At 38.0% G+C, this 15,483-nt stretch overlaps 2 protein-coding genes and 1 long non-coding RNA gene across 8 annotated transcripts in view; 2 read left to right on the forward strand and 1 right to left on the reverse strand.

Annotated features, from left to right (window-relative positions):
• Positions 1–6,588, forward strand: part of tpte (transmembrane phosphatase with tensin homology) — a 60,837-nt gene extending 54,249 nt beyond the window's left edge. For all 3 annotated transcript variants that reach the window (XM_072577144.1, XM_072577143.1, XM_072577145.1), the window contains 4 exons: positions 2,377–2,474; positions 3,722–3,817; positions 3,903–3,973; positions 5,525–6,588. In XM_072577144.1, the coding sequence (XP_072433245.1) occupies positions 2,377–2,474; positions 3,722–3,817; positions 3,903–3,973; positions 5,525–5,636 (377 nt within the window). In that variant the 3' untranslated portion in view covers positions 5,637–6,588. The remainder of the gene's footprint in view (positions 1–2,376; positions 2,475–3,721; positions 3,818–3,902; positions 3,974–5,524) is intronic.
• A 660-nt stretch (positions 6,589–7,248) lies between these two features.
• The window catches only part of slc25a15a (solute carrier family 25 member 15a), a 73,822-nt gene continuing 65,587 nt past the window's right edge, over positions 7,249–15,483 (reverse strand). For all 4 annotated transcript variants that reach the window (XM_072577156.1, XM_072577155.1, XM_072577154.1 and 1 more), the window contains exons 6-7: positions 9,757–9,915; positions 7,249–7,640 (exon numbers count right to left, since the gene is read on the reverse strand). In XM_072577156.1, coding sequence (XP_072433257.1) covers positions 7,519–7,640; positions 9,757–9,915 — 281 coding nt within the window. In that variant the 3' untranslated portion in view covers positions 7,249–7,518. The remainder of the gene's footprint in view (positions 7,641–9,756; positions 9,916–15,483) is intronic.
• Positions 11,541–15,456, forward strand: LOC140481250 (uncharacterized). The gene is made up of 2 exons (XR_011961486.1): positions 11,541–11,631; positions 14,645–15,456. It is a non-coding gene; the product is annotated as an uncharacterized lncRNA (long non-coding RNA).

Genomic DNA, 15,483 nt, shown 5'->3' on the forward strand with positions numbered 1-15,483 from the left:
GCAACATGACAGCTGGAGGAAGAGCACCTCATCTTCCACCTATGAACTCTCCAACCACAAGGGACGAACTCACCTCCCCCCCCCCCCCCCCCCCCCCACCTTGTCTCCATCCCAACCCTCTAACTCACTTCCACCTTCCTGACCTCTCTGCCCCCAACCCGGCCTATCACCCTCACCTTAACCTCCTTCCACCTATCTCATTTCCAACACCCCTCCCCCAAGTCCCTCCTCCCTACCTTTTTTTTTCTTAGCCTGCTTGGCACACTCTCCTCATTCCTGAAGAAGGGCTTATGCCCGAAACGTCGATTCTCCTTCTTCTTGGATGCTGCCTGACCTGCTGCGCCTTTCCAGCAACACATTTTCAGCTCTGATCTCCAGCATTTGCAGTGCTCACTTTCTCCTGTTAGATGAGATGGAAAACTGTACTAGGGAATGCACAACTCTTAGTATGGATTTAGTAATGTGATTGGTACATAACTTTGAGGGATCATGTGCAAAATGGCTGCCACATTCACCTACAAAACTGCATGTGTTCAATTTCTTCTCACATCATTATTCTTCTGTAAAGTGCTCAATTACATTTACAAGATAAACATAGGTGCAAAGCAAATTGTGACTTTTGATTTTAAGTATACACCGCTTAATCAACATTTTAAAATTTTTCTAATCTTTCAACTCTGTGGAAACTTTTTCCATTCCCTAAATTAGCTTCTCCAATAGTTTGAACTTATTTGGGTGTTTTTCCTCTTTTTTTTAATCTAGTAAATATTCTCAGTTGAATGTTTGTTTGAATATGTGGGAATATTCTTGCTAGAATTAAAAGTTTAATCATTCAAGTCACGATCCAGAACTTGAATACAGCTAGTGCTATTTCCTCAATTTGGCATTGAGAGAATGATTTTCCATTTCAATAAATGTAAGGTTTTCTTGTTGTACAGTCTCTTTACCAACAGAAGAGAAAACTTCAAATACCCTCTGTTCAAATGAATCTCTCAAACAGACCATTAGTTAGATTAGAGCTGAAAAATGTGTTGCTTATGCCTGAAACGTCGATTCTCCTTCTCCTTTGATGCTGCCTGACCTGCTGCACTTTTCCAGCAACACATTTTTCATTTCTGATCTCCAGCGTCTGCAGTCCTCACTTTCTCCTCATCAGTTAGACTAAACTGATATATACCTCATCTGCTATTCATAGCAGTGTGCAAGTTGGCTGCAATGTCGATGTATCAAGTGACTAAACTTTCAACAGTGTCATCCATTTTTGAAGCACTGTGACCAGTGTTATCAAAGCACTTTTTTCACTTACTAATCTTCCATCTAGTTGGTCTAGCTCTGCAAACCTGGGTAAAAATCTTGTAATTTGTAAATTGTTTCTGGCTGTGAGCCATGTGTTGAAGCATTTAAAATCCACATAATTGAAATTTAAACTATTTTTATATAGTGTTATGTATTACTTTGTTTAGTGTGTTAGTCATTCAATATTTTTGTAGATGTAGTCTTTTTTTTTTGTGTGGTGTAAGAAGTTGACACACCGTTTCAGCTTCTGTTAAACAGTGGTGATCAGATTTTTTTAAAATGATGGTTAGGAAATAAATATTGGCCAAGACACCACAGGGAACTGTCTCCACTAGTACTAATAATAATAATAATGATCATCATCATCAAAATAGTGTCATGAAATCTCTTGTCTCTCTCTCGCCATGTCAGTTTAAAAACTTCTTCTCTGAAAGGCAGCATATCTAGTAGTGTAAAGGTGAAGTGTCCATAGTCCCAGAAGACCATAGGGCTGCGCGCTCTCTAGAAAGACAATCAGTGGTTTCCTGTAATAGAAGACTCCCTCAAGTGGCACACTCAAATATTCATAGTTGAGAAGCATAGTAAATATAGTAAGATATCCAATGTCTGAAGCTGATTATCGAATAGAAGGATTGAGCAGCGATGCAAGACATGGTAGGATAAAAATTGCAAGATTATTCCCTCAATACTTCCTCTTTTCTAATAGATTGTACTGATGGCTAAATGGCTGTTTTAACATTTTTGTTCATTTTATGGTGATCTACCAATCCACATGAAATAAATCGGTTACTTGGGCTTTAAGTAGTTGTGGTGCTTGTTATACAGGTTTAAACTGTCCATGTCTGGATGTTGAAATAAGTCAAATGCAGAATATGCAGTATCCATGGTCAATCCAGGCTCCAGCTTCAATGTTTCAGATTTTCTCTTGACAATTCACCCTGCGTCTTTGTAAATCAGTCATTAAAATCTCCAAATGTAATATTTATATACATTTTTAAAGTTTTCAAACCTGAAACTATTGATATTTTGCATGTAGATTCTTAAGAACTAATAAAGATCTGTTCTCATTGCTTCATACAGGAGTAGGCCGAAACAATGGAAGTGACCTGAAAGTTGAAATTATTGTCAAGAAGGTGCTCGTATTTCAGTGTGTTTGTGCAACACAAGAAAACTGCAAGGTAAAACCTACCATAACCAACAAAACTCAGGAAAGTTTGAGATCCATCTCATACCAAATAGCACATCCATTCCATTTAAAATGCTTTCACTTTCTGTCAACCTGCTGTGTGTGTGTGTGTGTGTGTGTCTGATGCACTGAGCTTCTGACTACTGTCTTACAGCTTTAGTCCAAACATGGACCAAAGTTAAGCTTGGACGTGAATGCCTGCCTTGCTGAAAGAGCAGCACTTAACTGACTAGCATCAATGTGCCCTAGCAAGTTGCTGGGAATTGATGCAAGCTCTCCACTGATGGGAGTCATTTAGGTCAATTGTGTCAGCCCCAGGGCATCTCTGCAGGAGTACCTTCAAGATACTGTCTTAACCATCAATGTTTCATTCATAACTTTCCTTCTATTATGTCATCAGACTGGGGATATTTCCATGCATCATGATTAGTTTGATTCATAACAGAAAACTTTAACAATTTAAGCAGCAGAAGGAAGACAAAGCTGTAACTAACTATGCTGAACTGCAGCAGTTCCAGAAAGCTCACCACTGCAAGGCATGTGGGGCTTGGATACAATGCTGTTCCAGCCAACAATACCCCACAACCATGAATTTAAACAAAACTGATGCAGGATAATACTTATTTCAGAAGCTCTAACTCCTGGAATAGGTGGAAAGGGATTATTGAGAGGATTGGATGAGTGGGCATAATTTTTGAGACCCTGAAGGTAGGCACCATATGGAGGAAGAGAAAAGGCTGAGAAGAGCTCCTTCTGAAGGGGCTGTTATGCACATGGTGGCTTGACTTGTATCAAGTCAGATGAAGTTTTGGTTTTGAATTTCTCGAAGCTTCCCTTAAAATGGCTGCTTTTTTTTTCTAATGTCTCCATCCAACAGTGAGATAATTTAAAGAATATTATCCAAGATAATCTTCCACGGTTTGTTTTTTAAATGTGCATTTTGTATGTTCAATTGTTTGTTCACTTATTGTCTGCTATAGGCCAGCACTTATTCCTGTCACCCCAGTGGATATGTGTCAATGTATGAACATTCCCCTCTGATTTCTGTCTGCCTGCTAGTGCTGTTCTGCACCATCTAAAGATTGATTTAAATAAGTCTGGATTTTACATGAGGAAAGCCTACTATTGCAAACTGTAACTTCAGTTTTCAATGTTTAGTGTCTTTTTATACTTAACTTTAAAGTTATGAACACATTTGGTGACTCCTTTCAGCAGTTACATTATAATTTTTTTTTACAGCTGTTCTTTGATGCTGGGAGTAACTCTGCTATAATTAGCTTGGAGAACGGTCCTGAAGTGAGCGGTGATGTTAAAGTCCGATTTGAGTCTAGTGGGGTAAGTCTGTCTAATCTTTTACAATTCTTAAAAATAAAGGCATCGCAATGGCTTAAACAATTATTTTTTTTTTCCTTCTATCCAGGGTCTTCCAAAAGGTTATGATGACTGTCCATTCTACTTCTGGTTCAACACCTCTTTCATTGTAAATAATAGGTACAGTCAAATTATAGTTCAAGAATAGTTTTAAGAATCTGTTAAAAGGAGGCAAAAGACCAATTCAATTGCCTCATTTTAATCCAGTTTGTAACTGCTTGTGCTTGGTCATATATCCTATTTAAATCATTTGAAATTTCTGTAACAGATAATAGGCTTGATGTTTTTAAAATTCTTCTGCATGATCATGTCAAGCAAACACATTTGGACTCCAATCTCTTGCCTAATTAAGATGTTAGTGTTGTTTGAGAAGACTTGTATAGCCTTCAGATAATCTAGCAGAGTTTATTACTTAGTCTTCTACCATTGGTACCCAGGGTCCTTCAACTTACAAGTGGGTTTGTGGGTGGGGTGAGATGGAAAGTGCATTAAAGAAACTGAACCACATTGACAATTTGATATACTAAAGGAGGAAAGATTGCAAATACTTCACACTATCGCCATATGACTCTGTCTTTATAATCTACTCTATCTCGCACTAGAGATATCTGAAATCAAGCTTCTGGCCACTTCTGTCTCAATATTTCAACCCAAATTTCATGTGTTGGGGGACTTTAGCTACAATATCGGACGCAAAGGTAAAACCATGATCATACAGGTGTGCAATATTCTGTTCTGTGGTGTTGGTTTTTGATAGGTAGTTGCTATTGGTTTGAGTGAATTTAAGATTACTGTTTTATTAAAATTCAAGTGTCAGCTGTTTCCTTGACTATTTCCTTCAGACAAGTAAAGGACAACTTATAAGCTGAAAAAGTTAAGCCTGTGTAGTCCCTACTTTCCAATTTTAAGTAATCTTTGCAGATTTGTCCAATGAGATTTAGAATTGCCAACTACTAGATTTTTTTTACAGGTAAAAGTGTCTGAACTCATTTTTTAAATTGAGTTGAGTGAGCACTTGAGTTGATCAATGTTAGATTAAGCTGCAGAGTAAATTTATGCTGGAAACCAAACTCTAGATTAGAGTGGTGCTGGAAAAGCACAGCAGGTTAGACAGCATCTGAGGAGCAGGAAAATCGACGTTTTGGGCAAAGGCCCTTCATCAGCAAGAGGCAGGGTACCTGCAGAGTGGAGAGATAAATGAGGGATGGGGAGAAAGTAGCGTAGAGTACAATAGGTGAGTGGGGGTGGAGGTGATAGGTCAGACAGAAGGGTGGAGTGGAAAGGAAGATAGGCAGGTAGGACAGCTCATGGGGACAGTGCTGAGCTGGAAGGCTGGAACTGGGGTGAGGTGGGGGAAGGGAAAATGAGGAAAGTGGTGAAGCCCACATTGATGCCCTGGGGTTGAACTCTTCCGAGGCAGAGGATGAGGCGTTCTTCCTCCCAGGCGCTGAGTGGTGAGGGAGCAGCGGTGGAGGAGGCCCAGGACCTGCATGTCCTTGGGGGAGGAGTAGTTGACATGTTGGGCCACAGGGTGGTGGCGTTGATTGAGCACCAATCAGACAAGTATTTCTTGTTTCTCTTTTTAATAGTCTCCAGAGTTTTGACATTAGTGGTAAATGTAATTTGGTAACTTTTTTGAAACAACATTTTTCTCTTTTCAAATTTGTCTAGGCTCTACTTGTCTAGAGATGAACTTGACAACCCACACAAACCAAAAACCTGGAAAATCTACAGTGAAAAATTTGCAGTGGAGGTGAATTTTGATGATCCTGATTCCAGTTAAGCTAATGCCACCTCAGGAACAGAATGGGTATAGAATGATTCCAGGCAGTTTGTAATGTAAATATTGTATTGGGAGTCTGGTACTGCCTTCAATGGGGAGGGTGGGCGAAATATATTGGGAACTTCTACTTGCTGCAAGATATTCATGTTAAGTACTTCAGACTTTTGTAACTAAAGGAAAAACTGTTGGAAAATGGTCAAAGAGTCATCATTCTGGTGCTGCAGGGCACCCTCCTCTTCACCACAACCCCTTCCAGCCCTTTTCCTTAAGAGTTGCCAGTGTTGTATTTACCTCATCGGAAAGAGGGTGTGATTATCAGTTATCCCAGGACTGGATTAGTCTTGATATTTTTTACTTCATAAAAACTGATTTTTACCTGTCCAGTGGCATTTTTCCAGAAGAAACATGAGCTATCAGCAATGTTATAACAGGGTTAATAAAAGCCATCCCCCCTGCACTCCCTGCTCTGAAATTCTGATTTGTTGAAATGATTTGTCCTTTCAGTGATATTTCAGTAGCCTGATAATGTATTGAAACATAGTCGTGCAGTATTGAATTGTGCCACTGGAATACTTAGATACTTGTGTTCTTCAGGTGAAAGGCTCCAACCACAAATAGCACTGCACTGCAGGAGGGAAGGGAGCAAAAGAGACTTGTACAGCACAGGCATTAATGTAATTATTCTATTGATACTTAAGTGATCTGACTATTCATATCTGCTTAAAATGAAGTGGCTTTTCTGTATGTTACAAACCCTTAAGCCTAGAACACTTCCAATGGAATTTGTGCACACTTCATGTTTTGATATGAAACTTGAATATTACCACATACTTGAACTACATATTTAGTAAATGTTTGTTCAACTATTAAATGTCAGTAGTTATCAAATGCATCTATCACTGAATCTATTTACATGTAGAGTTCTTGAAACGTTCTTCAATAAATAGTAAAATACTGACTTCCTACTTTGGGATTTCTCCTAGCCATTGTTACTAGTAGCAAATAATGTCTGACATGTTTTCCTGTGAATAGAATTGTCTTGTGATACTGTAACTTGATAATGTTTACAGAAGGGTAAAAGGATCCAGTTCCTGCTCTTTTCCTACATATGTAGATGCAACATTTGGGAAGTAGGACAAGTACAATAGGTACGTGCACTTTTTTGAAATGAAGTGATGTGGTTGTGCTTTTTCAATACTAAAGCATTGTGCTTGCAATAACTGCACAAAAAAAAGCTTTGCAGTGGAAATGCCAATATGCGTCTGATATCCTTTTGTTTTAAAAATAATGTTTAGTGCCATTGGAGCCTGATTCTGTGAAACCTTTTTTAATAGTATAACATCAGGCTCTAGAAACATTTACTTCTGCTTTAAATGACATGCACTGCTGACAATGGGGCAGGGAGGAAAGGTCACTTGGCTGGTTGAGAGGTAGATGCCTTGCTTATTACCTACTCTTTTCCTACTTATAAAAGGAAAAGTAAATTAGCACCACTCCATATTTTTTGCTTGATCTGTGATAGTGGGAATGTCAGAATTGGTAGCTGATTTTTTTTAAAGCTGCATCCTCGCCTGTACTTTTGGTTTCTTTTTTGAAGTTTTAGTTCACAATATTGAATTTGCATAAGTAAAGTCTTTGATTTATTTTTCCTGGAAATTTAGAACACCATTTTGAGTTATAGAATACATTACAATCTTGGCAATAATTAAGTTAATGTTAAATTAAGTTCAGCTACTTTTGAAAGATCCACAATTTCTTTGCACTGATTTTAAGCATCCTACCATGTACAGTATCAAATATCCAGTTTTTAGTCCTAAATTGGCTTTTTGCAGCATAATCAAATTCTTGAAGCATTGCTCCCAATCATTCGTTAGAATACACATCAGTCACTCATGTAATCCATCATAGCTTTTCTACTCTGTTCATAGGCCAAAAATAATGCACCATTGGCAGGAAATGCACGTATCATTGTTGGTGTTAATCCAGAGTAGATTGCTTTCAAACCTGCAGGTAAATGAAAAGTTAACCATTTCAATGTTGAAGCATAGATATAAGTGGAGGTATCACAGTACACAAAGTTGCTGCCTCATACAACATTAATTTTTGAAATTCTCCTAATTAACAAAATGAGTTTTAGTCTCATTGAATTGTTAAACTGAGCACAGATGCTAAGTTTTCAATTTGTGCCAGATACACACCCAGCAAACTTGCTTCAAAATATCTATGAAGCTTATGTTGGAATAACTACTATAAATTCTAAATAGTTTGGAATTTAACCAGTGCCCCTCAAGTGCTTTTACTAGGCTAATTACTAAAATGTAGGCACTTTGCAATGTAGGAAAATAAGCAAGCTATCACAACCATGATTAAAAATGGCCAGGTTTGGGTGTTGATCCAACAATACATTTTTTTCCCCCTAAGGATGCAGGTATTGAGTAGTTTAAATTCTGCATTTTCTAAGCATGTCTTGCCCTTGATTTATCTATTTCAAAATGGAGCTATGGTCAGTGCTAGAAGTGTATATAAAATGTTCAAAAACTGCTTTGCCAGAACAGTCAGTTAATCTGCAGGTCGTCTAAATCCTGGTCTCCACTACAGTTCATCTAACTAGAATAATTCTGAATTCCAGTTTAGGCAGCACTTTGATGCTGTTGTATAAACCAAACTTGCCTCCATCTTTGCAAGTTGTTACTTTTTTGTTTCTGATAACCCAGCTCCATTCAACTGAGGATACGACCACTCAAAAGGCTGTAACAATGGCAATGTAAGACGTGAAAATATACAATGCTAATCCTAGGAGCTTTTTCAGCAAGGTAATAGAATGAGATCTTCCTTCATTGCTGACGGCTCAGTGGTTAGCACTGCTGCCTCACAGCACCAGGGTCCCAAGTTCGATTCCAGTCTCAGGTGACTGTGTGTGGAGTTTGTACATTCTCCCTGTGTCCAGGTGCTCTGGTTTCCTCCCACAGTCCAAAGGTGTGCAGGTCAGGTGGATTGGCCATGCTAAATTGCCCACAGTGTAAGGTGTATTAGTCAGAGGGGAATGGTTCTGGGTGGGTTACTCTTCGGAGGGTCGGTGTGGACTGGTTGGGCCGAAGGGCCTGTTTCCACACTGTAGGGAATCTAATCTAATCTGACTCTTCTATAACTCTTCTCTCAAGTTTTCAGCATGACTGAGTTTCCTGCAGCACCCACTTTTTAAAAATTTTTTTAACCATTTCAATTTATGATCCTACTTCTAAATGTATGCATTTGTGGGGAAAAAATAACTTTACTGAATTTTCAGAAGATTTCTAGATTCTTTTGCTGTTTTTCAACTCTCTAGCCTCTAAAATACTTGTGCAGTAACTATCTTTGTTTGCACCTTCTCCATGATTAAGTGCTAGTGTCCAAAAATTTTACTATCTATCTGAATTATGAATATTTTGCATGTTTCCATTGACTTTTTTTGCTTAAATACTTAGTATTCCAAAATGATTTTAAATGTTTATTCTTAAACACGTCACTCATCTGACCATTATGTGCACTACTTTATCATGATCCTGATAATCTAATTAGTCAGAAGGAAACTAACCCATTTTGCTCCAGCCTTCTACATTATGGATGGGTGAAAGATTAGTAGAGCCTTTTTGATCATCTAAGATCTGCACAATAGGTCAAATTTTCAAAGTGTGCATCTGGCCCAGTTCTAAATTATTTTTGTTTAACAAATAACTGTACTGAACTATTGGGTAGTAAAATTGAATAGGGACAAGACCTTCTTTCTACAAAAGTAGAATTGGGCTAATTGTTAAGTTAGTGTTAGCTGAAGATATTTTTTTGAGATGAATCACCTGCATAGCTGTCTCTCCATATTTTTTTTTCCAACATTGTTAATTCTACAAAATCTGAATATGGTGGATTGACTGACCACTTGACTGTGGAAGGGAGGGAAGTATTAATTTTAAACTCCAAGATTCTCTGCCCTACACTCCTATTCTGGACAATTTTGTTCTGTATTAAATCTGTTTTGCACAAGCAATTGGCTGTTACTAATGTATTGCCAAAGACAGATAGGAAGTCGGAGGGAAAGGGTAAATATTAACCAGATATACTTTTTTACTAGCAAAACCCATCTTACCTTCCTTCATGAGAATATTTTGGAAAGTATTAAAGAAACCAGCTTGCTGGCCTGCCATTGAGAGGACCTGTATACGAGACTTTACACAGTCGATTGGATAAACGGCAATCCACAAACAGGCACCTCCAAAACCACCACTCACCATCAAGGGAATAGGACCTTTTTATGAAACAAAATTAGTTAGTTAACTTGCAGCAGCATCTAATCAAGTCTCCATTCATGTCATATTTAACTAAGCTGATTGTTCGTAAAATTTTTACACCTTGGAATTTTATGTAAATTGACACTTTGGTATGCTACTTTTGAGAAGGGTTTGATAAACTGGTGAATTATTCCATAGTAGACAGCCCTGTATCATTTTCTCCATATAGCTAAGAAAGGGTAGTGAATGCTTGTGTTCTGAATTCACAGGAATTCAAAGAACCACATATTTATAGAATAGTCACAGATGATCCTTCTATCTAATCCTCCTTCCAGCACACTTGTTGGGCAGTGCATTCAAAATTCAAGCCACTAACATAGTGGAAGCTTTTGATCCCTCTGCTTCCTGGGTTTACCAGGGCCTAGTTTGTCTAAATCCCCTATTTTGAATAAAACCCCCCCCCCTCTTTTTTTTTGAAGAAAAAACCCAGTCTTTCGTCACACTCATTAATTGAAGTTCCTTATTTCTGACTTGTCTATTTCTGCACTCCCTCACATCTACACACTTTTGAAAGTATGATGCCAAGAATTGTATGTGTGCACACAAATTTGGAGCAAGAGTAGGCCATTCAGACTTAATTGGCAGAGCATCTCTAAAGTATAGCTGATCTGATTGTAACTTCAAACCCACCACCCTGACTAATCTTTCACCCCCTTGCTTAATATTCTACCACCTTTCCAAACATTCATCATCCTCAAATTTTGCTGCCTCCATTTCAAAAAAGAACTTTTCAAAAACAGTGTCCACTGGTTCTAGATTTTCATAATATCCCTTCACCACAATCTTGTCACATCTGTTCAGGATCTTGTTTTCAATCTCTTAAACCTCCCAGCAGATAGAAGTGTAGTCTGACCAACTTTTTCCTCATAGGACATTGCAATGAGAGGGAGGCAATGATTAGTTGGGTAAACCTCCTAAATTGCCTCAACATATTTAACCCTTCCTTTTTTAAGTAAGATGATCAGTACTGCACACTATTTCCAGATTCTGTCTCAACCTCCCTATTTTTATGTTCCAAGTAGTTGTTAGCTTTCCTAATTGGACACTACTCTAGCTCAGGATGAGCTTTACTTAAAAAAAAAATCACCAGGTTTGTTGCTTTTGTATAGTCTCCCTTTGTATAATGGCTAAGTTGCTTTATAAATTAACAGTATTAACCACTCAATATATCCTGCATCTTCAATAATTTCTGCTTCTGTATCCCACTTTGGACCTTTTTTTTTCAAAAAAGGCCTTTCCTTGTTCTTATCACATACACAAGGCAGAATGTAACAAAACGTCTACACGAGAGAGTGTAAGCAGGTTTTTCTTGGTCTCTTTAGACTGAAGAGGCTCCTTTTTCAACTTTAAAATCAAACACCTTCAATCTTTGTTTTATAAAATGATACTTCCAGGGCAACAGTCATGAGGAAATCGAACAGCAGCACAAGTTCTTATCTCCTTTAACCTTCCCTGCTCTTATTCCCTTCAATAATTGACTAATTAGTTATTGACTAGTGTGATTTTTGTACAATGTATTTTGTTGGGTTACTAGTTTTTTTACTCCCACCAGCCATTAATCCTCCAACTCGTCTGCCATACCGCTGGTGGATTACAACAGTTTGCAGCTGGCCACAGTTATGTCTAAGCTTAATGCAGTCTACCTTTGGAAAAACATGCCTTGTATACCTCAGGTAATATACTTTTAGGCAATAGCAGTGTCTGCTCAGTGCTAGAATCTGTTTGCTCACTTACCGCCTTGACTGAATTTGTGACCATTGAAAATACACAGCAGGATTTGGTGATTGAATTTATCTCAACCCCAATGGGAAAAATGAAATCCTACAATGATAAAAGGGTACAAAAGACCAGAGTTTATTAATGCAGATAGTATTTTGTATCTGCAGCTTGTGCAAACCAAGCCATCACTCAACTATTATCCCAAACCAAATTCTGAGAAATTGAGTGAAAATCATCCCTTTGGCCTTTTTTTAATGGAGGTTATTTCTTTTACCAGTTAAAAGCATCCACTACACAAGATACCAATATTTAAATAGCTTTTTCCTCAGTTTTAAATTGACATGGCCCTTCTAGTCAAATTTTAAGACAATACTTTTAGTCAAAGCGTTAGTTGATATCCATTGATTTTTTTCCCCATCACACAAACTTGTAAAAGGGTACATATATTCAATGTGATCATAACTATGTATTCTGAATGGAATTACGATGCCTTACAGAAGTGGAAGGCTATTGTTCTCATATGATTTAGCCCAATTCTGAAAATAATCTATCAACAACTCCCAACACCAACATTTTCTTTGTTTTAAAAGCACAATTTAGTTTGAAAAGACCCCAAGAAACTAAGATTTTGGAGCAAAAAAACCCTGGAATGCACTGGACATGACTAAAGGCACACTGAGCTCTGGCTTGGGATAGGGGCTCAAACTACCAACTGAAAAGGGGTCACACTCTCTCTTGTTGGAGTTCCTAGGTCCTGAACCCTCCAAGGTACTGCTAACTGTAATAAGTGGGTGCCTCCTTTTAAAGCCCACATCAGAATTATAGCCAGGATGCCCGAACTAAAATTCTAACTATTTAAAAAATGCAAATGGAAATTGAGCTAGTTACAGATAGTTATCCTAGTCCTTTTGACTCGAGGCACTTTGGTGGGGGGGGAGGAAAACCGCTTCAAGATACTCACATTGCTAACCAGAGACTTCCTAACTTCCCATTAATCACTCAACTTTGTTATCTGTAGAAAATTCAGAAGCTATGCACCCTCAATCTTGGTTGAACCAGAGTTGTTTTTTAAATCTTAAAATGGAATTTTCCTAATAATTCACCAAGGTTAATGCTGTGTTAATTAAATTGCTACTTCCTATAAAGAAAGGTGATCTCCAGCATTTGCAGTCTTCAGAGTCAAAACATGTGGTGCTGGAAAAGCACAGCTGGTCAGGCAGCATCTGAGTAGGAGAGTCAATGTTTTGAACTTAAGCTCTTCATCAGGAATGAATGATAATGCTTGAAACATTGACTCTTCTGCTCCTCAGATGCTGCCTGACTGGTTCTGCCTTACAAGCATATGTTTTGACTTAGCTGTACAACTTTCTTCATTACGGAGCCTCCATATCAAAGGTGATGAATCCACCTCCGGCCAAAGCTAATCCTAACCCTGCAGTTACACTCCTGGATTTGTTTTGAGATCAAAAGAATGCTTTAGCTTGGTTGCCTATCTCCTTCAGAAGACCTGAGTTTCTTTCCTAACATTGTAATCCATTTGGAGTAGGTGGAGCTAGCAGAGGTTCAAGGAGATGGCTCACCACCCTTTTTAAGGGCAATTGAGGATGGACAACAAATGCTGACAGGGCAGTGATTGTTTATATCCTCTGAATAAAAATAATATACACTACACACTTCATAGAACTGTCAAAACAAAAATCAAAGTTTGTAGCTTACTAGGCTGCATGCTAATGATTCCAGGAGATAGCATACCAATAGTTGAGGGCAAATAGAAATTGAACAAACTATATAGAAATACTAGGCCAAATTGTTAACATTTTTCTCATTTTCATAACTCACTGGTGGATCAATGGGTAAATCTGGACTTCCACTGCCAGCAACTTTGCAAGTCACTTTACATCGATATTGATTTTTGAAACCAATTTTATGTTGCTGCACATGTCAGTGTTTTTAAATCCTCCTATTAAAGAACACATTTCAATTTTGAATTTTGGGCTTTGAATACATTAGTCATGATATCAATTACTTAAGGAGAAAGTCTTTGCAATTGAAGAATTTGACTCAATTAGAATTACAGCTAAGATTTTTATCTCTTTAGTTAAAACAAAAGCATGCACTGATATGCAAGCTGGAAGTCAGTATGGCTTTAGTTCATGCCAAATGTTGCTGACAAAATCTGCACAAACCAATTCCTTATCCCTCCATACTGTTTCAGGCAATTATGAGGAAAAGAATTCCCACGTACAACAGCCAAAATAACATGTGCTATAGCACATCATCCATTTTCCACTTCAAGGCAGAGAATGCAAGCATTCTTGGGTTGGACAGGAGGAGTGGCAAGAAATACAAGTATTAACTGAGTCTGTGGATGCACCAACACCAAATGGAACATAGTTGGAGGTGGAAGTCAAAATGTTGGTATAAATTGGATGAAAAGGACAAAAGAATGACAGGCTGAGCTAGAGGGAAAGGAAGTGCAAGAAAACCAAATTGAGGCAGGAAGAGGATGATCATAGAAGGAAAGAATCTCAGTAAATGAAGTTAGAGGAGGTGTTTTTATCAGGAAATTATGGAAAATAAAGTAATGCACTTGTACCCCACTATTAACTGAACAAAAAAAGCATATTTTCAGTGCACCAATCTTATGTAAGCACTTCAATTCTCTTTTCCTACATGCCCTCCACCCCAAAAAAACCCAATATACATGAGGATTGGGTACAGCTGCTACAAGGATCTGTTGTACACTTAAAACTTACTTTCATGTGCCATAGGCTTAAAATTAGAATTAGTTTTAAATGATCAGGTTTCTTTTTGTAGCCAGAATGAGCTCCTGCTAAATTAGGGTTGGTCTCTATACAAGGTGGTGGGTAGGACAAAAACCCACTCATTTTCATAAAATCCAACAACTTGGTTTTCTACACTTGTTTGTTTGAATATTTGCGATTTATCTGCCTATACTTTCCACAGGATTCTGGAAAGGAGTGGAAATGGAGGGAATACACACAGGAACTGGTAATTCTCTGAGACGAAGCACTTGCCAAGGATATTGGGCTCTACAGTCCTGGAACAAAAACATGGGAGCTTCCTCTTAGAATATTCCACCAACAGGTCTAACCTTGGAACACTCCTCAACTGAAAAAAGAAATCTTTGTGCTGTGAGGATGCAGCAAGGAGTTGGCTGTTAGTATGTGCTCTCACTAAATGTTGAGGCAAGGTCGTCACTTTTTTGAAAACAGCACCTCATCTAATTGTAGAAAATGCAGCAGCACATGGCCCTGAATTGGTGATAAATCAAATTGGTTCCACACACAAAAAAGCCCTTGGTTTTAAAACAAAAGAAATCTGTAAAGCAATCTTTAGCATTAGCCTCTTTCTAAGTCACTGGGACTCCATCTGACAAACTGTAATACCCAATAACCTATTAAACGGACTTGCCAGTCTAGTAACATCTGTGAACCACCTCAAGCCAGCGTTTCAAGACACATCAAAAGGATATGCCCCCTGCAATTTTCATTATTGAAAAGGTGAACTTATCCAACAATGAATTCAAAAGAAGAATGATGGTGCTCCTTCTAATTTTATGAACATCATAATCAATATTAGAAACTGTTAGGGGAAATGCTAAAATTTAGTTTAAAAGTAACGACCGATTTAGTTGCTTTGAAGTTCCTGTTACAACAGAAACAGAGTTAAGAAGAACAAGAATTATTTGGTTTCAATTTTCTTGTAGCTTGCGATTTTAATCTCTTGCAATAAACAATCCCACTCATGAACACACATACACTGAAAGCCTGCTTTAGGTACTT

The sequence above is a fragment of the Chiloscyllium punctatum genome, chromosome 9 (assembly GCF_047496795.1).
Source record: "Chiloscyllium punctatum isolate Juve2018m chromosome 9, sChiPun1.3, whole genome shotgun sequence".
Taxonomy (NCBI): Eukaryota; Metazoa; Chordata; class Chondrichthyes; order Orectolobiformes; family Hemiscylliidae; genus Chiloscyllium; species Chiloscyllium punctatum.